Source organism: Ixodes scapularis, unplaced genomic scaffold (genome assembly GCF_016920785.2).
Source record: "Ixodes scapularis isolate PalLabHiFi unplaced genomic scaffold, ASM1692078v2 PGA_scaffold4__175_contigs__length_147842914, whole genome shotgun sequence".
Taxonomy (NCBI): Eukaryota; Metazoa; Arthropoda; class Arachnida; order Ixodida; family Ixodidae; genus Ixodes; species Ixodes scapularis.
The window spans coordinates 10515549-10539376 of record NW_024609879.1 but is presented as its reverse complement, the minus strand read 5'-3'; the positions used below and the strand labels follow the sequence as shown (position 1 = coordinate 10539376).

At 51.6% G+C, this 23828-nt stretch overlaps 2 protein-coding genes across 2 annotated transcripts; both read right to left on the bottom strand.

The window, feature by feature from the left end:
• LOC120844818 lies at positions 1–1292 on the bottom strand. The gene is made up of 4 exons (XM_040216774.1): positions 1181–1292; positions 1061–1084; positions 768–975; positions 1–700 (listed from the first exon to the last, which is right to left on the bottom strand). Exons 1-4 carry the CDS (start codon positions 1290–1292, stop codon positions 1–3), a joined length of 1044 nt encoding a protein of 347 aa, XP_040072708.1.
• A 1018-nt stretch (positions 1293–2310) lies between these two features.
• On the bottom strand, positions 2311–17136 carry LOC120844824. Its single transcript, XM_040216779.1, has 6 exons — positions 16905–17136; positions 16652–16742; positions 10650–10714; positions 5663–5779; positions 5216–5332; positions 2311–2483 (listed from the first exon to the last, which is right to left on the bottom strand). The coding sequence occupies exons 1-6, from the start codon at positions 17134–17136 to the stop codon at positions 2311–2313; spliced, it is 795 nt and encodes a 264-aa protein (XP_040072713.1).
• Positions 17137–23828: the final 6692 nt, after the last annotated feature.

Sequence of the window (23828 nt, the reverse complement as noted above, 5' to 3'; positions counted from 1 at the left end):
TCAGTTGAACTGCACAACTGAGTCGCACAGGCTGGTCAGTGTGGAGCAGACAAAAACAATCTTGTCCAAGGTAGTTGCACGATCCTGGCCCTCTGCGCAAAGCAAATCGATTGGTATGACACTTTTTGTAATAACATACTTATTTCGAATCAAGCCGATGACTCGCTCCACATGAATGCGGACATTTGCTAGCTTACGGGTCGCCTCAACACTCCATGGTGCCAACTGCTTCTGCCCTCTCGTAAAGGCTGGCATGTGGAGGCGAGCACAATACAGGCCTATGGACTCCTCGATAGTGAATCCCCTGTCCGCTAGGATACAGTCTCCAGGCTGGAGATTCTCTAAAATTCCCGAGCTCGCAGCTATCAGTTTATCAGTGCTTCGCCCGCACCATCCTCGAGATATGAATGTAACTGTCCCCTGCGGTGCGATGCCGATCAAGCACTTAACAGTGTTATGATGTTTATACTGTGACCAGGTCAGTGACCTGGCCACGTGGGATGTGGGCCTCTCTATAAATACCTCAAAGCAGTCAATAATGACTGCAACTTCAGTGCCAAACGCAGCACAAAAGCACATTGGCATCGTCCGCTTCAGCTGTTTCCTGGTTGGCCACCTGATGACTCTGTCGAGGCCTAAGTAGAGAACGTCAACCCACTTTGTAATGCTTCTAGAGATGGTTGCCTCAGACACCACAAATCTGCAAAAAAGAAGCATCAAAGTATTAAAAAACAGCTATTTAGTGGCAATATATCATGTGATGTTACCTGTAGGCCAGATCTCGCAGTGGAGTGTTCAGACGAAGTCTGATAGGAGTTGCTATGAACTCCTGAAACTGTGTGAGGACAATGTTTGGGATATGCCTCACCAACTGCTTCACTAGTTTAAATACCATGTGGAGCATGCTGAAGTTGGGGAGCCCAGTGTAGTATTTTGTCAGCTCCTCGTTATTTTGAAAAGTTTCCTCCGTGACGCCTTTTCTTCTCCAGATTTTCACGTGGGAAGTACACTTCCAGTCGTAGGATGTTCAACTCTTTCTGATATTGTACCACTTGCTTACGTGCCCCATCATCAGCTTGCATTCCTGAAAATACGCAAAATGTGAATGACATGAAAAGCCCAGCCCTCGTACCTTCACATGGGGTTTCACCCTATTTTATCTTCAATATGAGAAACATACCCTTGTCTGCTACGGGCTTCTCCACGATTGAGCCGACTTCAGCACATATTGTGGTCCTGGCAGGCAGATCTGTACAATAATAAAGTAAGATCAACATGAGTGTAACAATCATTTGCACTCTTTGTAGAAAACTTCCATAGTTTGGGCCAATCAAGACGCAACAGATTCATGTACGAGGATGTCAATATTTGTGTCCCTGATGATTGCTGATATTTTTTTTAGTTCCTTACATCTACAATGCTTTGATATGAGTTTCTAAAAACCATAATGTGGGGCATCATCATGTGACAGAACATACCCAACTTTTTAACTAAAGTGGGGGAGGTAGCTGGGGTGCTCAGGCAGCAGAGTGATTGCCAAGTGTGTTTTGGCCCCTATCTCAACGTAAAGAAGCATGATGAGAATGAATGTTTTATCTCATCAGTCAAGCTATGTTATCGCAACAGATTGTGGAACATTTGAGTACTATGTGACCTTTTTGAATGGTCCTGCTGTGAAAATGACGCATGTGAAGGTTACATTGTCTCACACAATTGGCCACAGATCATCTAAGAGGGGTCGTTAAAGCGCAAATAGGAAGAATGTGCCTCCGACAGAATAAATCAGTTTTTCCCTTCATGCTCCGATATTGATAGATAGCCGAAACATGCTCGGCAATCGGTCAACTGCCCTGAGCATCAAAAGTACCTCCACCTATCCCAGTGAGAAGGATGGGCATGTTCCTTTGTGTGATGGCCAGTTAAAATGATAGCTGTTAGGGCAGCGCTCCCCAGAAAAGTCAGGTGCTCGTAGGCAGCATGAGGGTTGAAGAGCACAGTACTACTGCATCCAATTTGAGCTGAAACGCCATGACACGTGATGCCCAGTACTATCACAGCTGCCTGTCGGATTTTTCTGCAAACCCTTAGTGTGTGCCAAGACTAATTCCTTCTTGTGCCATTGCACCCCTCTGCGCTTCTATGTTGTCTGCAGCTTCAGTGGCAGGCATGCCAGTGGATGTTCGCTTAGCGACAAGATTACATTTTGCAGCATTACCTGTTAAGCCATGCTAGCCAGAGATTGTGATGCCCGTACAACACTCGCCTCTCCCCACCCCCCGTCCCCTGGCCTGGCCCCCTATCTGGGGAGGTTCACGGCGTTCCTAAAAGTAGCACCATTCTTAAGTATTCACCGGAAACTCTCGTACCAGCTGTGTGGGCCATTGCGGGGTTGCATCCCCCGTGCAAGTGACCTGCATCGGGATTGGTGGTGGGGTCGTCGGCGTCATGTCCTGGCTCGGGCGTGGTGTTTGCGGCTGACCGTTCTGTGAAAAGGGAAAGTACATTCCGTGTGGTATCAAACTTTACCAAAGGGTTCAAGACGGCCCTAAAAGTAGCACCATTCTTAAAGGGATACTGAAGCGAAACTTGAAATACACCTATTATGGTCAGAAATAGGTTCAATATGATCAATGATATCCTTAAATCATAATCGCACGTTTGTATCTTAAACGGATGGCTATATTTTTCACCCTGAGGTTGAAAAATATAGCCATCCAAAAAGAAGACTGGGCGCGCGCTCAAAAATCAACCATCGGAGAGCGCGATGCGTCTTGGGATATTGGACGCATTCATGACGTCACTTGTCCCAGACGAGAAAGCCTATGGCGTGGATGTTGTGGTTACGAGCGTTGCCACTTTGTGGCGCGTCGACGATTTACGACTTGTGACAACGTGGCCGTTTGAGATGTGCAAGGGCTGCACGCACGCTGCATCACGGCAAGTCGGCAACCACAGCACCACTGACAAAACCAGCTCTGATGAGGCCGGATTCTCAAAGCGAACTCACGACGAAAAAAGTGCGTACGACAAATTTGAGAGAAAACCCGTATTCTCGAAACGAAATTGACGTAACTTTGGCGCAGGTTACGACAGAATCCTACAATAGCTTCGAAGCTGTCTTACGCACTTTTTACGATCAAATCAACATGGCCAACAGTGTCGCACAGTTACTTGGTAGCGACAACCAACGGACAATTATTTTTCCACGTGCTGTTCTCGTGCGTCTAGACTTCAATCAGCAAGGAAAAAAGGAAGGAGCACTTGAAACAGACCACGACGATCAAGAACGGAGGATTGACAAAGACCCGAGAAGAGCTGGAGCGGCCACGATTCTACCGATCAAGCGAGCTCGGCAGAATATAATAGGCCTAGCAGCAACACCGACTCGGCGCACCGTTGCTCCGGCAGTCTTTAGCCAAGACCGTCTGCCCATGACCGGCTGGCCTGCTGAATGGAATATGCCCGCGCGACCACCCTTGTGGACCCTTCCCGGATGAATAGTTTGATCCAGACTTGTACGTAACGCGTTACAAGTAATTGATTACTTGTAATCAATTACAGTTAAGTGTAATTTGTAACGCTTCAATTACATTTGTCAAGCTGTAACGCTCGGAGTAATTCAATTACTTTTTTTCTGTAATCAATTACAAAATGGATTACACAATTACCAATTACATTTTTCATCCCACAATATTTTTTCTCACAAAAATCAGCATTGTCACTCAGCCATGGAGCAAAAATGATTGACATTTTTTTTAACATCTAAAAAAAATAAAACTAGGATTAGTCGGCAAATCCTTTTTTCTTTTACGCCACGCTCTTCTACAAGCGCGCCACCAGCCTTGGCTGGGGAGTTCCGGATCTCGTTGCAGATTGCTGATGAAGTCGACGGGAAGCGGGAACTCGCTATTGACTTTTTAGTGGGCTTTGTTCCTTAGGTCGACGCGTCAGCTACACGACAAGGTCCGGGTCTGAAAACAAAAAAAGGATGAGCATCGTACCGGCGTGCGGTCGTGTATCACTACTGCGTGATGCACGTTAAAGACCCCAGGCTAGCGGCTGTACCGCACTGGCTAAATTTCTCATCTACAGCTGGGAGACTCTTTGCCCATTGAGGCAGACCAAGTTCTAGGCTGTACAAACACACACACAACCCAATTATTATTTAAACAAAAAAAGGAACAATAACCAAACAAAATTGTGTACGCAATATTTTACTGTGTATTTGTGTATTTCTGTCATCGCAATAAAAAGTAACGTGAAAGTAACTTGAAAAGTAATCAATTACTTTGCAGTAATTGTTCAATTACTTCTGTGAGGCAGTAATCAGTAACGGTAATCGGTTACTTTTTTGACTGTAGTAATTGTAATTGTAATCAGTTACTTTTTTTCAGTAACGTGTACAAGTCTGGTTTGATCCCTGAACTAAATTTCAGAGGTCAATCTTTTCCCCATGTCATCTCGATCTCCTCGTTTTCCTAGGCAGCGGTGACGAACGCTGTCGTCGAAAGGGACTTTCATTGATTCTATCCCCTTGTTTTGTGTGATATAGAGCTCAAATAAACGCCATACGAATTACCTTCGCAACACGGTATGTACACTTTGTTATTAGTATGCCATTTTCATTCTGACACGACGCTACGTCACTGTCGAGCTATAGCAGTTCGTGGGAGCTACGCGATGTCGGTCAAACCTTCCTTTGCCGAGTGTCATATCAGTATCGAGTTGCAATCGTAAAAGGTCGGTCTAGAAGCGCGTACCGAAATTCGGTCTAACAGAGCGAATCCAGCACTTCCATCAAACGCACGTGTCCGCTCCGAGTGTGAACAGGTATTTGCGTGGCTCTTGCTGACACTCTCGTAGTTCAAACAGAGCCGCAACGAGAACGAGCTCACTGTGACCAACTACGCTTTGGTTTTCTCCGAGAAGGCTCTGCAAATGCGTTCAGGCCTAGGCTAATTCTGCCGGCAGGCCGTATTGCCGCAGAACGGCGATGCTCCTATGCCACAAGATATGTCACGAGTACTTTCCCACCATCCACCAGATGTGAATTTGAAATCGTTTAATTAGGTTTAAAATGAGTTCTCCTGTGTTTTACAGCGCGATATTGATATTTCCGAGGTGGTGCCTGTCCCTAGCCCATATATATGGAAAAAGTTGGGCGCTAAAATTTCGTTTCCGTACCCCTTTAAGCATTCACCAGAAACTCTCGTACCAGCTGTGTGGGCCATTGCGGGGCTGGATCCTCTGTGCACGTAACCTGCATAGGGATCAGCGGTGGGGTCGTCGACGTCAGGTCCTGACTCGGGTGTGGTGTTTGCGGTTGACCGTTCTGTGAAAAGGGCAAGCACATTCCGCGTAGTGTCAAACTTTACCGAGGGGTCTAAGACGGTCCTAAAAGTAGTACCACTCTTAAGCATTCACCGGAAACTCTCGTACCAGCTCTGTGGGCCGTTGCGGGGCTGGATCGTCCATGCACGTACCTGCATCAGGATCGGCGATGGGGTCGTCAGCGTCAGGTTCTGGCTCGGGTGTATTGTTTGCGGTTGACCGTTCTGTGAAAAGGGCAAGTACAATCCGCGTAGTGTCACACTTTACCGAAGGGTCTAAGACGGTCCTAAAAGTAGCATCACTCTTAAGCATTCACCGGAAACTCTCGTACCAGCTTTGTGGACCGTTGTGGGGCTGGATCGTCCATGCACGTAACCTTCATAAGGATCCGCGATGGGGTCGTCGGCGTCAGGTTCTGGCTCGGGTGTGGTGTTTGCGGTTGACCGTTCTGTGAAAAGGGCAAGTACAATCCGCGTAGTAGCACACTTTACCGAAGGGTCTAAGACGGTCCTAAAAGTAGCACCACTCTTAAGCATTCACCGAAAACTCTCGTACCAGTGTTATCGGTCTCCTGCGTATAGCGCGATACTGCCACGCGGTACTCTATCACCCCTCGATATGACTTGCGGAAAGTGTACCGTGCTCGTCATCATCATGTGACCGGACATCTATCACCCCTCGATATGACTTGCGGAAAGTGTACCGTGCTCGTCATCATCATGTGACCGGACATCTATCACCCCTCGATATGACTTGCCGAAAGTGTACCGTGCTTGTCTATTATCATGTGACCGGACCTCTGTATATATTGGATTGCTGGAATAAACTCGGGGCTTTTTTGGGCCTGTCCGTCCTTACCTGCGGCTGGAAGTCTTCGGTTCATCCCGGTAGAAAACACGATATGGTGTCAGAAGTGGAATGAGACACCTGCCATTCTTTGTGGTCCGTCGCCCACTTTCTGCCGTGGCCGCCGTCCAAGGGTAACCAGGCATGCCCGGCGACGAAGACAAGGTTTTGTTCCAGCCGGGACCTTTCCCGGTACTGCCACCGCCGAGCTTCAACTTTGAAAAACGTCAGAATGGCCTGCTTGGGTTCAGGACTTCGACGATTACCGGTTCGCCTCTGGACTGAACGAGCGGACAGAGGAAGCTCAGGTACGGACCCTACTGTACACCATGGGACGGCAGGCACGCAAGATATTCCAGACCTTCAACCGTCTGAAGAAGACTCGGAAGAAATACGCCGTTGCCAAGCAAAAGTTCGACGACTACTTTGTCGCCGCACGCAACCTGGTTTATGAAAGCGCGTGCTTCCATCGCCGCTGTCAGGAACCAGGCGAGACAGTGGACCGGTTTGCCACAGCCCTTCATACGCTGGCAGACCGGTGCGACTACGGCGAAGTAAAAAAGCGGATGGTTCGCGACCGCTTCGTTGTGGGCCTACGCGACGCTGACACTGGCAAGCGCCCTTGCGAAGGCACGTCTAAAAGAAAGTGTGCAACGACAACAAAAGGAGCTTCGCAGTGGTTCCACGGAACTTTCGGAGGCTGTGTCGTCGAGCGCCGAGGTCGACGCGGTTCGCCGTGAAGGGAAGCCCCACGGGCATCGACCAAGAACAAAGAACAGTCAACGCGTCGGACACTACACCAACAGCGCTCCGAAGTGTTCAACATGCGGGAGAGGCCCGCATTCCCGTTCTTCGTGCCCAGCCCGAGGAGCAGTATGCCACAAGTGCGGGAACCGAGGACATTTCGCCACCGTCTGCTCGACTAAACAAGTAAGAGCCTCCAAGGTACGCGCCAGCAGTGTCGAGAATTGAACGCGAACTGCGAACCGCAGTAGTTTTGTCTGTTCCTTGGGAGTTACAAGCGCCAAAGCTAGAACGGTAGAGGTGCCTATCAATGATACGCTCGTTTCTGCGAAAATCGACATGGGAGCTGAAGTTTCAGTAGTTTCAGGATTACCAGGTCAGCTTGAGCGTTCTAATGTCACTTTAAAGGGGCCAGGCAATGAGGATTTGAAGGTCAAAGGACAGTTCGTGGCCACCATTTTGTGGAAGCGTAATTCCACTCGAAAACGGTTTTTGTCGTTGAATTAGTAAAATCTGTCATCATAGGCTTACCAGCCATCGAAGCCTTAGGAATAGTAAAGTTTGTCAATCAAGCATCGGTGGAAACTAGCTATCCTTCCTTGTTCAATGGTCTGGGAACCATGAAAGGCGAATATTGCATTCGTCTGAAACCAGAGAGTGTGCCCTACGCCATTCACACCGCCCGTCGTATTCCCATCCCGTTTCGAGAGGCCGTAAAAAAAGAACTTGACAAAATGGCGGCCAATGGAGTCATTAGAAAAGTCGAAGGCCGAACTGAGTGGTGTGCGGGCATAGTTCCGGTCTTAAAGCCGTCCGGAGACGTACGTATTTGTGTTGACTCAACTCAACAAGAATGTAAGACGGGAACGTTTCGTACTTCCCACAGTTGACGATACTCTAGCGTTGCTCGGTGGAGCTGCGGTGTTTTCAAAACTCGACGCCAACTCGGGTTTCCATCAAGTAAAGTTGGCGAAAGAATGCCAGCGGTTAACTACGTTCATCACGCCATACGGCCGTTACTGCTTCGAAAGGTTGCCCTTCGGGATAACCTCAGCTCCTGAGTATTTTCAGAAGCGCATGAGTGAAATTCTTAATGGAATCGCGAGGGTGGTAAACCTGATGGACGATGTGCTGTTCTTTGGCTGCAACCAGAAAGAGCACGATGAGCGTCTGCATCGCACTCTGGAGCGACTTTCCAAAGCCGGTGTAACCTTGAACAAAGAAAAATGCCTATTCAGCGTGAAGGAGCTTTCTTTCCTCGGTTGTGTGGTGAGCAAAGACGGCATACGCCCCGATCCCGCGAAGGTTCAAGCGATAACTGATATGAAGGCACCAACGAACGTGACTGAGATGCGCAGGCTGTTGGGTCTTGCTAATCACTGTTAGCGGTTCATCGCCAATCTGGCTAAGAAAGCAGCACCGTTACGTCAGCTGCTGCAACAGATTGCAGAATGGCTTTGGACTGACGCTCAAGAGGCGGCGTTTGAGTATCTAAAAAAAACTATCGGTTCGGATAGTTGCATGGCAACATATGACCCAAAGTACCCGACGATTCTTTCGGCGGATGCTTCGTCATATGGATTAGGTGCAGTTTTGTTACAGCTGCAGCCCAACAAAGAGCAAAGACCTGTAGTTTTTGTTTCAAGGTCTCTAACGCCTACAGAAATGCGCTATGCGCAAATTGAGAAGGAGACCTTGGCTCCTACTTGGGCCGCAGAGCGCCTTGAAAGTTACCTAAGGGGGTTGCATTTTGCTGTAGAAACTGACCATAAGCCGTTGGTGACTTTGCTGGGAAACTCCCCACTGGATTTGCTTCCACCGCGCATTCAAAGGTTTAGGATGCGGCTGATGCGGGTTAGCTTCGATGTCAAGTATGTGCCAGGTAAAAACCTTGTGATTGCTGATACACTATCACGGGCACCACTGCGGGGACAGCGAATGGTGAACTGCCTCTCAGTAGAAGAAGTAAGCAGTTTTGTGGCAGGTTCGTTGTCAGAGTTGAGCGAGTCTGACAGCTTCAAATCGGTTGCCGAAGAGCAAGCAGGTGATGATACTTGCCAACAGTTAATTCGCTTTACTCGAGAAGGGTGGCCCAGCATAACCTCTTTACCGGCCGTGCTAAAGCCTTATTGGCAAGAACGTGGAACTTTCAGTATTTGTAAGGGCGTCCTTCTGAAAGGCAGCCGCCTCGTGGTTCCCCAGCCACTAAGAAGCGAGGTCTTAAAGCAGCTCCACGAAGGGCATCAAGGTATTGTCCGGTGCAGGGCCAGAGCACTAGAGTCCGTGTGGTGGCCTGGCCTAAGCTCGCAGCTTGCTTCAGTTGTCACAAATTGCAGGGTTTGTGCAGAGTACCGTGAACAGCCGTCAGAGCCTATGATGCCGACTAAGACTCCGTCTAGGCCATGGGAAAGGGTGGCAGCAGACAACTTTCACATGAAAGGAAGTAACTATTTGTTAGTAGTGGATTACCTTTCTCGCTTTCCAGAACTGTGCCGCCTTGAAGACTTGACTAGTTCCCATGTTGTAGAACAACTTAGAAGTATATTTTCGAGGCATGGCATACCGGAAGTTCTTGTGACGGATAACGGCAAACAATTTGTTAGCCAGGAATTCAGGCAGTTCGCGAGAGACTACCGGTTCAGAAGCGTGACATCGAGCCCGAGGTTTCCGCAGGCGAACGGCGAAGTCGAAAGGATGGTGAAAACCGTTAAAAGACTGCTGTTGAAGTCTAATGATCCCTATTTGGCTTTGTTAGCCTACAGGGAGACCCCGGGACCACTAGGCAGCACGCCAGCGGAGCTGCTCATGAGTCGGCGGCTCCGTACCACGCTTCCACTCCACCCAAAGAAACTGGCGCCAAGTACGCCGAACCTGAAGGAGGTTCGTCGAAAAGACACGCTCCTTAGGGATACGCAACGCCGCTTCTATAACAGCCGCCATGCGGCGCGTCACCTGCCTCAGTTAAAGCCCGGTGACGTAGTCTAGGTGAAAGACCGCAGACAAAAGGGCGTGGTCCTTCAGCCGGCCAGCCGGCCGCGCTCGTATGTGGTAGAGTTGAGGCACGGTTTCCGAATCGAACGGAACCGAAGAGCCCTGGTCCAATTCAAGCAGGAGAGGGAAAGTGTGGAAAGTAGTGACTGCTACGAGTTTCCAGAGGTGGAAACTGACAGCTGCCCAAGGGCAACGTGCCCCAGTCGTCCCGGTTCACCAATTGGCCAAAATAGTCCGAATGAAGGACACGAGTCTGTACAATCACTGTGGTACCAGAGTTTCTATTGCCAATAAATATCCATTTTTAACATACAGAAGCAAAGCACTCTGTAAAGGTCCAGTTCACTCAGAAAAAGATATCAGTGTTACCCAGATTCCCCCGACTTACAATGCCAACTTCAGGTCAACATTCGACACACTAACCCACAGACCGTTAATATTATGAGCTGATCATGGATGCTAGTGAATGTTAGTGCTTCTCAAACATTTTCTTGCATGATGTTCGCAACTGAGTAAACCAGTCAACCTCCTGAAATTTGTTGAAGATGTCATGTTAACATGTTGCAAAGGGTGCAATCATACTACAATGAGCAATTAAACTTAAGAGATTTAATCCTCAGCAGTGCAGCCTGATTTCCGCACACTTGTGGAAGCCCCTTCTACAAATTAAGCAAGGGAAATGAACGCGAGCGGCAAATAATGACACATAAAAATGAGTTGTCACAAGCTATACACACCATGCTGCGCTGGCTCCTTCTGCGATCTCGTTCTGACTTTGTCTCGGACTTTTAGTCGATTGTACCTATAAATGAAGTACGTTATTTTTCGATTAGTGACAATCTGCCGTGTGTACCTCGTGACAGAATGCGACCTAATATATTGCCGCGCGCAGGGTCACGGACTTGTAGAAAGTTCTCGTTCATTCTTGCTGCGGACATAACTATCGTTCATCCTTGTTTTTGTTGTTCTAGAAAGTGCTTGTTCATTCTCGCCCCGAGCGCGCTACGCTCGAACCTTCTCCGCCGAATCTTCGAGATAGTGACTCACTCTAGATAAGAGGCAGCCCGCGACCTTGTCCAGTCAGTTTTCGCCCCAGCGCTCGACTCTGCTGTCTCGCCGACCTCGACGCTCGCGACGCTTTGTTATTATTTTCTATTCTCTTTTTGCTTTGGCACAAGTTCGCCACATTAAACGTTTAGTTCTTCCTGTTTATTTATTGTTATTCTGGTCACCACTCGTGACATTTTGGTGGAGGTGCGGGGTACCGCATGCCTGTACAGCGTTCTCCTCCAAGATCCCGCAGTGCAAGTCCGGTACCAAGCCCAGTGAGAAGACCACTCCCCGCGGAACCCGAAACTCGGACCAGCCGGCGCATCAAGGGAGAGGATCCTGAATACGGTTTGCTACTGGACAAGCCCAAGCCGAAGAAGACGACGATGGCCGACCAGGCGCAGGCCCCGGCTGCTCCGTCCGTCGTATACCTGCCCGTCGCACCCAAAACTCCGACGCCGTTCCACGGAGACGCACACGAGGACATCGAGGACTGGCTGCAACACTATGAACGGGTGGCCCGCCATAACGGGTGGTCAGCCGAGCACTGCTTGCAGAACCTTTACTTTTCGATGGAAGGAACTGCGAGGCACTGATTGGAAAACCACGAGGCTTCTTTGACGTCGTGGGAGGTGTGCAAGCAAGAATTAAAGAAGACGTTTGCCTGCCAAAACCGACGTGAGAGGGCCGAAGATCTCCTGCGAACAAGGACCCAAGACCTACATGAGAGCGTCACCAGCTTCGTTGAGGATGTTCTCCGCCTGAGCGCCCGCGCCGATCCTCAGGCTACCGAGGAGAAGAAGCTGCATACTTGATGAGGGGTGTGAAAAGTGAGATATTCGGCGGCCTCATTCGCAATCCCCCGACAACCGTCGACGGGTTCGTCACGGAGGCGACGAATTTGGAACGGGCCCTACAAGCACGCGCCAGACACTACCAGCGACACCCCGGCGTAACCACCCTGGCGACATCCGGATCCGACCTTGGCACCACCCTCCCCGGCATCCGTGAAATTATCCGTGAAGTCGTCCAGGAGGAACTCAAGAAGCTCCTGCCCGCTGCAGTACGCCCGGCCTCACTCTCCATCGCCGAGGTTGTGCGGGAAGAAGTCCAGAGAACCTTCCAGAAAGAGGCTCCCGTCGTCGTGGCAGCCCACGAGGAGCCCACGTTGACTTACGCCGCAGTGGCTCAACGGCCACCGCCTCCGCCTCGTCGCGCCTATGTCGCGCCGCCCCGACGTCAGTCTCCTGCGCCGCAGCACGACCGACACCACGACGACCAGGTCCAGTACGCCTGCCCGGAGCCTCGCGCACCCCGCAAGACCGACGTGTGGCGAACGCCCGACCGACGCCCTCTGTGCTTCCATTGCGGGGAAGCGGACCACACCTACCGCCGATGCCCATACCGACGACTCGGGCTTCGCGGGTTCCACCCGAACGACCCGCGACCCCGTTATGGTGAACGCCCTCGGGAGATCGACGAGTACCTGCGAGGACCTCAGTCCCCCGAGCCTACGTCCCGCCGAGAGTTCCGGTCGCCGTCGCCACGACGTCCAGCTTCGCCGATGCACCGACCCCGACGTGAAAGCCTGTCGCCCCTCGCTCCTCGCCGGGGAAACTAGCCGCGGCAACCCCTGGAGGTGGAGTTGCCGAAGACGACCGACGCCAAGATCCTCCACGAACGTCGGAGGGCCCCCACTCGAACGCTACCAGAGATCGAAACCACGCCCCTGCAACGGTGTCCAATAACCTAAACGTCGTCATCGACGGGCACGACGCATCAGCGCTCGTGGACACCGGAGCAGACTACTCAGTCTTGAGTGGGAGGCTCTCCCGCCGCCTTCGGAAAGTCACGACGCCGTGGGATGGACCTCAGATACGAACCGCCGGAGGGCACCTCATCACACCGGTCGGGAGATGCACTGCTCGCGTCGAGATCCACGGTGAGACGTGCCCTGTCAAGTTCGTCGTTCTGCAAGACTGTTCGAGGGACGTTATCCTGGGAATGGACTTTCTCTGCGAGTATGGCGCCGTCATCGACCTCGGAGCAAACCGGCTGACGCTTCGAAAACCTGCTCCACCACAGGAGGACCCCAAAGTGACGTCATCCGCGGTACGAGTCCTCGCAAACCACGTGAACCTACCGCCGCGGTCAAGTGTTTTCGTACCCGTCGGGGTCGATGAGACTTTCTGTGGCGACGTTTTGCTCGAAGGAAGCCTCCAGTTGCTTCTAGGAAGAGGGATCGGCATCGCAAGAGGCGTCACAGAGCTCCAAGACGGACGCGCTACTGTCGCACTCGTAACGAACTTCCGACAGGAGGCCCAACACCTTACGAGAGGCACCGCCGTGGGCCACGCCGAGGAACTCCCGGACGCAGCCGCAATCGCCGGAATATCAGAAGACCTCTTTTCGTGGCCACCTAAGACAACGCCGCCTTCGCAGTTTGACATCGACCCAACCCTGCCTACCCCACAACGACGACAACTCAGTGACCTTCTCGCCGAGTTCACTGAGTGCTTCTCCACGTCGTCAAAGGTGCGCCAAACGACCGTTGCGAAACATCGAATTGTCACTGAAGACAACGCGCTTCCTGTGCGTCGGTCGCCGTACCGTGTTTCCGTGAAAGAAAGAGAAGTCATCCAGAAGCAGGTCCAAGAAATGCTCGATGACGACATTGTTCAGCCCTCAAGCAGCCCGTGGGCTTCACCGGTAGTCCTGGTGAAAAAGAAAGACGGGACTCTTCGGTTCTGCGTGGACTATCGCCGACTAAACGCCGTAACGAAAAAGGACGTCTACCCGCTGCCACGCATCGACGACACTCTGGACCGGCTGCGCCATGCCCGATACTTTTCGTCGATGGACCTGAAGAGTGGGTACTGGCAGATCGAGGTCGACGAACGGGATCGTGAGAAGACTGCCTTCGTCACGCCGGACGGACTGTACGAATTGAAAGTGATGCCGTTCGGACTGTGCACAGCACCGGCGACGTTCCAGCGCGTAATGGACACCGTTCTTTCCGGCTTGAAATGGCAAAGCTGCCTCGTCTATCTCGACGACGTCGTGGTATTCGCAAGCGACTTCGACGAGCACCTGAGACGTTTGCGAGCCGTACTACAGGCTATCCAGAATGCTGGACTGACACTAAAGCCGTCAAAATGTCGGTTCGCTTACGGCGAGCTCAAGTTCCTGGGCCATGTCGTGAGTGCTCAGGGTGTAAGCCCTGATCCTTCCAAGACATCTGCTGTTGCAGAATTTCCCAAGCCATCAGACAAGAAAGCCGTAAGAAGATTTCTTGGACTGTGCGCTTACTACAGGCGTTTTGTTTGCGATTTTGCCAAGATTTCTGCACCGCTCACGCATCTGACCAAGGACGACGTGAACTTCCAGTGGGGGGAGGAGCAAGAACAAGCGTTCAACGAACTGAGGGAAAGACTCCAGTCGCCCCCTATCCTCGGGCACTTCGATCCATCAGCGGAAACGGAAGTTCACACGGACGCCAGCAACGCCGGACTCGGCACGGTACTCGTTCAAAGACAAGACGGAGCAGAGAGGGTGATCGCTTACGCAAGCCGGGCACTGTCTAAGGCAGAGAAAAATTACTCGGCGACCGACAAGGAATGTCTCGCTGTCATCTGGGCGTTAACCAAGTTCCGCCCGTACCTGTACGGGATCCCGTTTCGCGTTGTCACGGACCACCACGCTCTCTGTTGGCTCGCCAACCTCAAGGACCCGTCAGGACGCCTCGCTCGCTGGAGTCTGCGACTGCAAGAATTCGACGTGGCCATTGTGCATAAGTCTGGCCGCAAGCATAACGACGCCGACTGTTTGTCTAGGCCCAGTCGAATCTCCTCCCGAAAGTACTGACGACGACGACGACGCCCGTTTTCTCGGTGCAGTGACGGATGCCGACATGGGAGCACTTCAACGAGACGACCCGGAACTTCGCGCCGTGATCGAACACCTCGAAGGCCAAGGAAGTTCAGTTCCGCGAGTCTTGGCCCGAGACTTGTCAAGCTTCGTTCTGCGGCGAGGTGTGCTCTTCAAGAAGAACTTCGGAACGAGAAACCCTGCTTGGCTGCTGGTTGTTCCGGCCAGCCTGCGAGAAGAAATCTTTCAAGCATGCCACGACGACCCGACGGCTGGACACCTTGGCTACAGCCGGACGCTCGCCCGGATTCGTGACAAGTACTACTGGCCGAGACTCCCGAAAACAGTCCATCTGTACACAAGGTCGTGCCATGAGTGCCAACGACGTAAGAGGCCCCCGACGAAGCCAGCAGGACTCCTGCAGCCGATACCTGCCCCGACTAGGCCTTTCCAGCAAGTCGGAATGGATTTGCTTGGGCCGTTCCCAACATCGACGCAAGGAAATCGGTGGATTATCGTCGCGACCGATTATCTTACACGATACGCCGAGACGAAAGCCCTGCCATAGGGAACAGCCGTGGAAGTCGCCAAATTTTTCGTCGAGTCCATTCTCCTTCGACACGGCGCACCTGAAGTACTGATTACAGATCGCGGGTCATCCTTCATGGCCCAGCTGACGCAAGAAGTCCTTCGTCTCAGCCACACCAGCCATCGTCGCACCACGGCGTACCACCCGCAGACCAACGGGCTGACGGAGAGACTCAACAAGACCATCGCCGACATGATTTCCATGTACGTCGACGTAGAGCACAAAACATGGGACGAGGTGCTGCCGTACGTCACGTTTGCGTACAACACAGCGGTTCAAGAAACCACGGGAATGACACCGTTCCAACTGGTACACGGCCGAACGGTTACCACGACGCTCGACGCCATGCTGCCTCACGTGCCAACCGGTGATGTCAACGACGACGCTCAACTCATCTCCCAGCGCGCGGAGGAAGCTCGTCAACTGGCAAGAGTCAAGATTCAAGACCAACAGCGAATCGACGCACACCGGTATAACCTTCGTCGCCGGGACGTCCACTTTCAACCCGGAGACCGGGTATGGGTTTGGACACCAATACGTCGTCGCGGTCTCAGCGAAAAACTCCTGAAACGCTATTTCGGACCCTACAAGATCATCCGACGCCTCGGCGATCTGAACTACGAAGTTCTACCCGACGGAACGCGCCCATCTGCAAGACGTCAGCCGCGACCCGAGGTGGTGCACGTCGTCCGGCTGAAGCCGTATTACGAACGATAGAACTTTCCACTCTCGTCGACGGGTGAACTGTGAACTGCGACTCGCGATTCTGCTGCCTTTTTGTTTTGGATTTGTTTTTGTTTGTTGTTCTTCGTTTTGTGCTGCACCGGGACGATGCACTTTTTAAAGGGGGGATAATGCCGCGCGCAGGGTCACGGACTTGTAGAAAGTTCTCGTTCATTCTTGCTGCGGACATAACTATCGTTCATCCTTGTTTTTGTTGTTCTAGAAAGTGCTTGTTCATTCTCGCCCCGAGCGCGCTACGCTCGAACCTTCTCCTCCGAATCTTCGAGATAGTGACTCACTCTAGATAAGAGGCAGCCCGCGACCTTGTCCAGTCAGTTTTCGCCCCAGCGCTCGACTCTGCTGTCTCGCCGACCTCGACGCTCGCGACGCTTTGTTATTATTTTCTATTCTCTTTTTGTTTTGGCACAAGTTCGCCACATTAAACGTTTAGTTCTTCCTGTTTATTTATTGTTATTCTGGTCACCACTCGTGACAATATGTCTTATTTACCTGGCAGTTCCCCGACTAAACTTCTTGTGCCCAAGCAGCAAACAAGGGGCCCAGTCTGGGTGATTAGGGTCAAAAAGAGCTGACGGTTTGCCTGGCGTTTGAAGAATTATAAACAGAGCACATAAAAAGTTAGGTGTCAACAAACAGACGCGCTGCGTACCGCCCCCGCACGCACTCACTGGCCACGAAGGCACCGTAGCAAGTGTCAATACCTTGCAAATTGAATAAACAATTAATCAATAGAGCTTCTTACCTGTCACGAAATGCACGCTACAAATCCGGTGAAACGGAGTGGCATCCTTTATGTCGGCTGGGTTCACACTGCGAATCCATTCGCTTCGTCGGGCTGTTGACAGGTCTCGCGTCTTGCAACAGGACGTTGTGATAACCGCCGGAAATAAAAAAAATCGGACGGTAGCACAGCTCGAAGAGCCGGCTTTTTTGTGGGATCGATTGCTGCATCCGAAAACAGCACAGTTTACCATAACCAAAGCAAGGGAGTGCCGGCGTGCATGCGCCTAGCTGCAGTCACGGACGAAAAGTGGCCGTCAAGATGGCGCCCAGCGTTTCCGTCGGCTAGCCGTCGGCGGAACTGACGTCACTCACGTGACACGCATGACGTAGGTGCAAGCCATGTATATTCAATATCGGAAAACCATTGGCCCTAACAGTCCTATATTGTACAGGTTATGCCGGCGTATATCCAATATTGGAAAGCTATTGGCTTTGACAGTCCAATATTGGACAAGTTATGCCAGTGTATAGCCAATATAAGAAAGCCAGTGGCTCCGACAGTCCAATACTGGACAACTTATGCCGCCGTATATCCAATATTAGAAAGCTATTGGCTTTGACAGTCCAATGTTGACCAGCCTATGCCAACGTATCACCAATATTGGAAAACCATTGGCTTTGATAGTCCTATCTTGTCCAATGTGATTCCAATATTGGGAAACATATGGCTCATTTGGGCCATTGTTAGGCCGTTCTTTGCCCCATCAAATCCAATGTTGGCCCAATACTGTGTGCTGCCTGAGAAGCCTTCAAGAAATATTCAAACACCTGCAGTTCTATGGCATGGAGTACCAGTTTTTAGAGCTTAATATTCTGCGCAGTTGAACATAGTTGAACGTGAGCGCGTTCGTTTTGATAACTTGTTACAGAAAGAATAAGCAAAAAGGACGGATAAGGAAGGACATCTTTCTACTTTCAACAACATGTAGCGGCTTTTTTAGATGTTGGCGTCGAGATCGATATTGAATATTTGGTAAATTGAACAGAATATTTAAACTGGCATGTCTTATGCGCATTTTAATTAGTGACACTTCTTTTAGCAGCGTGAAATATTGCCACGCGCGTCGGCGAGCAAGCGCGTGCTTGGCCGAGTGGTTACCGCACTTGACCGTCGCGCGGAAGGTGTGGGTTCGATTCCAGTCAGAGGACTGCCCTTTTATTTATTATTTAAACTTAGCCTTCTTGCAAGTTCGAGAACATTTTCGTCTGATCAAGTTCCGAATATTCTACGCACCGAACGTTCTACACCGTATGATCCAGAAACCTACGAGGGTACATAAGGGACTCTTCAAGGCGAGCGGAGTCAGTTTCGCCCCAGCGTTCGACTCTGCTGCGGCGTCGACTTCGACGCCAGCGACGCTCTACTTTCTTCTGTTCCCTTTTCATTTTTGGGCGCAAGTTTGCGCCATCAAACGTTTAGTTTCTTTAGGTATTATCGCCTCATCACTTGTCATTCGTGACATTTTGGTGGAGGCGCGGGGTACCGCATGTCCCTGCAGCGTACCCCTCCGAGGGCCCGCAGTGCAAGTCCGACAGTAAGCCCACGACGACGCGACCAAGACACTACCGAGACCCGATTAAGTCGCCGCATTCAAGGCCTACAACCGGAATTTGGACTTTGGCCACCAGGACCAAGCATTCAAACAGGCCGACGATGAACAACCGATTGCCGCAGACCTCGACCGCTCCAACCGTCGTCTTCATGCCTGGCGCCCCACGCAATCCGACGCCCTTCCATGGCGAGGCCCATGTGGATGTAGAGGACTGGCTTCAACATTATGAACGCATAGGCCGTCATATCGGTTGGACTACGGAACAGCGCCTACAGAATCTCTACTTCTTCTTGGAGAAAACTGCAAGAAACTGGTTCGAGATCCATGAGGGTTCGCTGACGTCGTGGGACACGTGCGTCACCGAGCTGAAGCGGACATTCATGAATCAACATCGTAGGCAGCGGGCCGAAGATCTTGTCCAGTCGAGGTTTCAAGTACCTAACGAAAGAGTCACGAGCTTTGTGGAAGATGTTCTGCGGCTGAGTACCCGTGCAGACCCTGAAGCACCCCAGGAGAAAATACCGCGCGTCCTCATGCAAGGCGTGAGAGAAAACATCTTCGGCGGTCTTGACCGGAGCCCTCCGACAACAGTCGAAGGTTTCGTCACCGAGGCGACGAACATCGAACGTGCTCTTCAATCACGGACCTCCTACTACCAGCGACTTCCCGGCGTCGCTGCACTCTCGCCTTCTAGCTGCAACAGTCCGGATCTCCGCTAAATCATCCGGGATGTCGTGCGGGAGGAAATTCAGACGCTTCTACCTGCCACCGCCAGCCGAGCTTCGCCCTCAATCGCGGAGATGGCACGGTAAGAAGTTCATCAGGCTGCAGCCAGAAGTTCTCGTCGGCGCCACTCCCGAACCGCCGACGCTGACTTACGCCGCAGCTGCCCGACGGCCACCGCCCCGAGCTTACCAGTGCACAGCGCCACGCCGACGTGAGCCTCCAGCGCCGCAGTATCCCCGACGCCAAGAAGATCGGGCGCACGTCCGTCCAGAACAAGCTGCGCCGCGAAAGACCGATGTGGGGAGTACGGCCGATGGGCGCCCGTACTGCTATCACTCTGGTGCAGCCGGTCACATTTACCGTCGATGCCCCTACCGACAACTGGGGCTGCGCCGATTCCACCCAGACGACCCACGCCCAAGGTGTGACGAACGCCCTCGCGACATCGGGCAGTACCTCCGAAGTTCGCCATCCTCAGCGCCGCCTCTCCGCCCTGAATCCCGCTGACCGTCGCCCAGACGTTCAACGTCTCCAGCGCCACGACACCGTCGAGAGGGCCTGTCTCCCTTGCATCGCCGGGAAAACTAAGTGCAGCAACGCCGGGAGGTGGCGTTGCCGAAGACGACCGAAGTAAAGAGACTCCAAGAAAGACGGAGCGCTCCCACTCTCCCGACGCTATGCATCACAACGACGCGCCTGCAACAGTGTGGAACAGCCTAAACTTCGTCATCGAAAGCCACAACGCATCGGCACTTGTGAACCCCAGAGCAGACTACTCAGTCATGAGTGGAAGTCTCTCTCGCCGCCCGCGAGAAGTGACAACGCCGTGAGAAGGCCCCCAAATACGAATTGCCGACGGGCACCTCATCACACCAGACGGGAGATGCACTGCTCGCGTCGAGATCCATGGTGAGACGTGCCCTGTCAAGTTCGTCCTTCTGCAAGACTGTTCGAGGGACGTTATTCTCGGAATGGATTCTCTTTGCGAATATGGCGCCGTCATCGACCTCGGAGCAAACCGGCTAACTCAACGAAAACCCGTTTCACCACCGGAGGAACCCAAAGCAACGTCATCCGCGGTCCGAGGCCTCGCAACTCACGTGAACTTACCGCCGCGGTCGAATGTTTTCGTGCCTGTCGGGGTCACCGAAGCTTTCTGCGGCGAAGTTCTGCTCGAGGGGAGCCTCCAGTTGCTTCTAGGAAGAGGAATAGGCGTCGCAAGAGGGGTAGCTGAACTTCAGGATGGCCGCACTGTGGTCCTCATAACGAACTTCCGAACGAAGCGCAACACCTCACAAAAGGTGCAGCCGTTGGCCACGTCGAGGAACTCCAAAACTCCGCCGAAATCACCGCCATTACTGACGAATCCTCGACACCTCAGCAAGACAGTACGTCGCCAGCGCAGCTCGACATTGACCCTAAGCTTCCGGGCCCGAAACGACGTCAGATGATTGGCCTCCTCGCCGAATACCGCGACTGCTTTGCGACGTCATCGAAGCTCCACCAAACCGCCGTTGCGAAGCACCGCATCGTTATCGAGAACGACGCGCGCCTTGTGCATCGATTTCCATACCGAGTCTCTGTTAAAGAAAGGCAGGTGATCCAGGAGCAAGTTCAAGAGATGCTGAACGACGACATAATTCAACCCTCAAGCAGTTCATGGGCCTCTCGAGTCGTGCTGGTTAAGAAGAAAGACGAGACGCTTAGGTTCTGCGTGGACTACCGGCAGCTGAACTCAGTAAAAAAGACAGACGCGTATCCATTCCCCCGCATCGATGTTACGTTAGACCGGCTGCGCCATTGTCGATACTTTTCATCGATGGACCTAAAGAGCGGCTACTGCCATATCGAAGTCGACGAACGGGACCGAGAGAAGACAGCCTTCGTCACACCGGATGGGCTGTACGAGTTTAAGGTGATGCCCTTCGGACTATGCACGGCGCCAGCCACTTTCCGGCGTTTCATGGACACCGTACTGGCTGGACTGAAGTGGCAGAGCTGTCTGGTCTACCGCGACGACATCATAGTATTTTCTGGCGACTTCGACGAGCATTTTCGACGACCCTGAGCTGTTCTCGAAGCCATACGGACCGCCGGACTCACCCTCAAGCCGTCAAAGTGTCGGTTCGCCTATGACGAACGTAAGTTCCTATGTCACGTGTTTAGTAACGAAGGAATTCGCCAACCAGAGAAGACTGGCGCCGTCGCAGCATTTGCAGCGCCAAGTGACAAAAAGGCCTTGCGAAGGTTCCTTGGAGTATGTGCATACTATCGGCGCTTCGTTCGAGATTTTGCAAGGATTTCCGCAACGCTCAAAAACCTCACGAAGAACGCTGAGAAGTTCGAATGGGCCGAGGAGCAGCAGCAGACATTCGACAAGCTGAAGCGACAACTGCAGACTCCGGCTGTTCTTAGACATTTCGACCAGGATGCGGAAACCGAGATTCACACTGGCGTAAGTAACGCTGGACTTCGCGTGGTACTGGTTCAAGTACAAGAAGGCACCGAGCGAGTCATCGTCTACGCAAGTCAGACATTGCCCAAGGCGGAGAGAAATTACTCCACGACTGACAAAGAATTCCTTGCGGTCGTCTGGGCAATCGCGAAGATAATAATTCAATGTAATTCATCCTTTTCCTTTCAATTTTTGGTCACGCGTTTGTTCTGTAGAACTTCGCAGCACCGCATGTCTATCAATGTACAACCAACTACACTGTGAAAAAATTCCGTAATTTAACAAACACTTTTGTCGTAATTCTGACGCACTCTGTGTCCGTTTCTTAGTTAACGGACATAAAACCCGTTTTTTGATATATCGAACCAGCAAGTTTTTCCGAAAAATGGGGCGAAAATTGTTTACAGTGATAGGTAGAATAAAATTGCATACAGTTGTGTGTCAATGCGTACTATAGTAGAAGATAAAAGCGTTAAAAGTGCTTTTAACGTTTAATTCTGCTAAAAGCAATTCCTTATAATAAAGAGGCCAAGGACTACCAAGAATCCTACCGTACCCTGCAAAAGGAACAGATAAAAGGGGTGGTGGAAAAAAACCGAATAGAAATTAAGTAAAAGCTCAGGATTCCCAGTAAAGCACATAGACACTGCTTTACTTCACTGAGGGTGAAGCTGACGAGTTGCATGTCTACAGAAGTTTTCGACCTTGTGATGATTGTTAGGGGGGTTCTGCATGAGTGCACAAAGAGAGATTGCCAGAACAGTGAAGACCACACCAAGAAGGAATGTTGTTGCTCTATGGTAGGAAACGGTTGAAAGGCACCGGCACAATCTTTGCGAACAAATCCCTTCAGTGCTGTCACGTGACCTTGCAGTTCCATAACGTTGTCTAGGAGGCAGAATAAGACGACCCACTAAAGGGCCACACTTGAGGTCACCTCTGGTCCACCAGTGAAGGGCCAGAATTCTAGCCAATGTCAGAGCAGTGAGTGATCCGTAGAGAGCTTGGCTGCCGAAGAATAGCGTAAGCTGCCCCCCTTTGCTGAACACTTTCACCTGATCTTACAAGATCAACCTCATAGGAGTCTCATATGGAGCTGCAATACTTTAGGTGTGGTAGGACCAGGGCTGTGGGAAACACCTAAGTGTGCAATGGCCGGTTCCACTGGATACGCTTGCTGCTGCGCCAGAAAACTCCAAATTCATTCATTCATCCACTGGATACGCAAAGTAAAAGACCCAGTGTTCCGCATGTTTTGGACAAAACTGCTTAAAATGCTATGTGAAGAAGCATAGGTGGTTGTTTATAGTAAACCTTGTCGATGTCGTTCTGCAAACCCTCGTGGTTTCTGGTCATCCGTAGCAGCAGGGGAGTCGATATCAGGCAGGCATTATCACGATTAATAAACATGTTGAGAACAATTGCACTGAGCACACTGTCCCGTTGAAGTGTCGAGCGTTTGGGCCACTGGAAATGGTTCCATGGTATACACTGCACTCTGAGCGACTCAACAGGAAGACTCCTAGTATGCACACATTTAATTAATTTGTGTTAATGAGCACCAGTGGCACGCTGGGCAAATCGTAGGACTCAGCTTTCACGGAAGCCGGGCATCACGCACAGCATAGCCTCACCTTGCCATGCTTGTGGGAGGTTCCAGCTTCAGGTTACGGCGTCACCAAAAGGGCAATGGTAAAGGTACCACAACTAGCACACCTCTACAGTTCTTAGCACAATCTTTTCTGTAAGCAGTGTGCTCCACTGTAGCAATCGACGATGTGACTGTCATAAACCGAATCCTGCATCCACGCTTTACATACCGCTAGAACTGTTGAGGAATGCGTCTCGTGGAGTGAGTGAAGGTGCAGCAGCGTATTCAGGACCAAGTGCCCTGCTTGAGAACCACACTGCGAGTTGAAGCAAGGCAAACCAGGATGTGCAGGGATGAGGTTCGTCCGGGTGGGCCAGGGTGGTGGAACACGTGGGTGCCCCTATTCGAGACAGTTGTTGCAATGATGGGCTCAAGGTTTGAGGGGACGGCAGCGAAATTCGAGGCGACGGTAGCACAGTGTGTAAGGGATATGGGTTCCGATGAAGGTGATGATGGCTGAACCTGTTGTGTCCATTTGCCTTGCGTGAAGGATGTCAG

Coding starts and splice junctions, on each gene's coding strand:
- LOC120844824 (XM_040216779.1), bottom strand. CDS start 17,136: ATGGTAAACTGTGCTGTTTTCGGATGCAGCAATCGATCCCACAAAAAA. Junction 16,743..16,904: donor TAGCGTGCATTTCGTGACAG/GTAAGAAGCTCT, acceptor TTCAAACGCCAG/GCAAACCGTCAGCTCTTTTT. Junction 2,484..5,215: donor CGCAATGGCCCACACAGCTG/GTACGAGAGTTT, acceptor CCCTTTTCACAG/AACGGTCAGCCGCAAACACC.
- LOC120844818 (XM_040216774.1), bottom strand. CDS start 1,292: ATGATTGTTACACTCATGTTGATCTTACTTTATTATTGTACAGATCTG. Junction 1,085..1,180: donor GAAGCCCGTAGCAGACAAGG/GTATGTTTCTCA, acceptor GCGTATTTTCAG/GAATGCAAGCTGATGATGGG. Junction 976..1,060: donor GCAAGCTGATGATGGGGCAC/GTAAGCAAGTGG, acceptor GGAGAAGAAAAG/GCGTCACGGAGGAAACTTTT.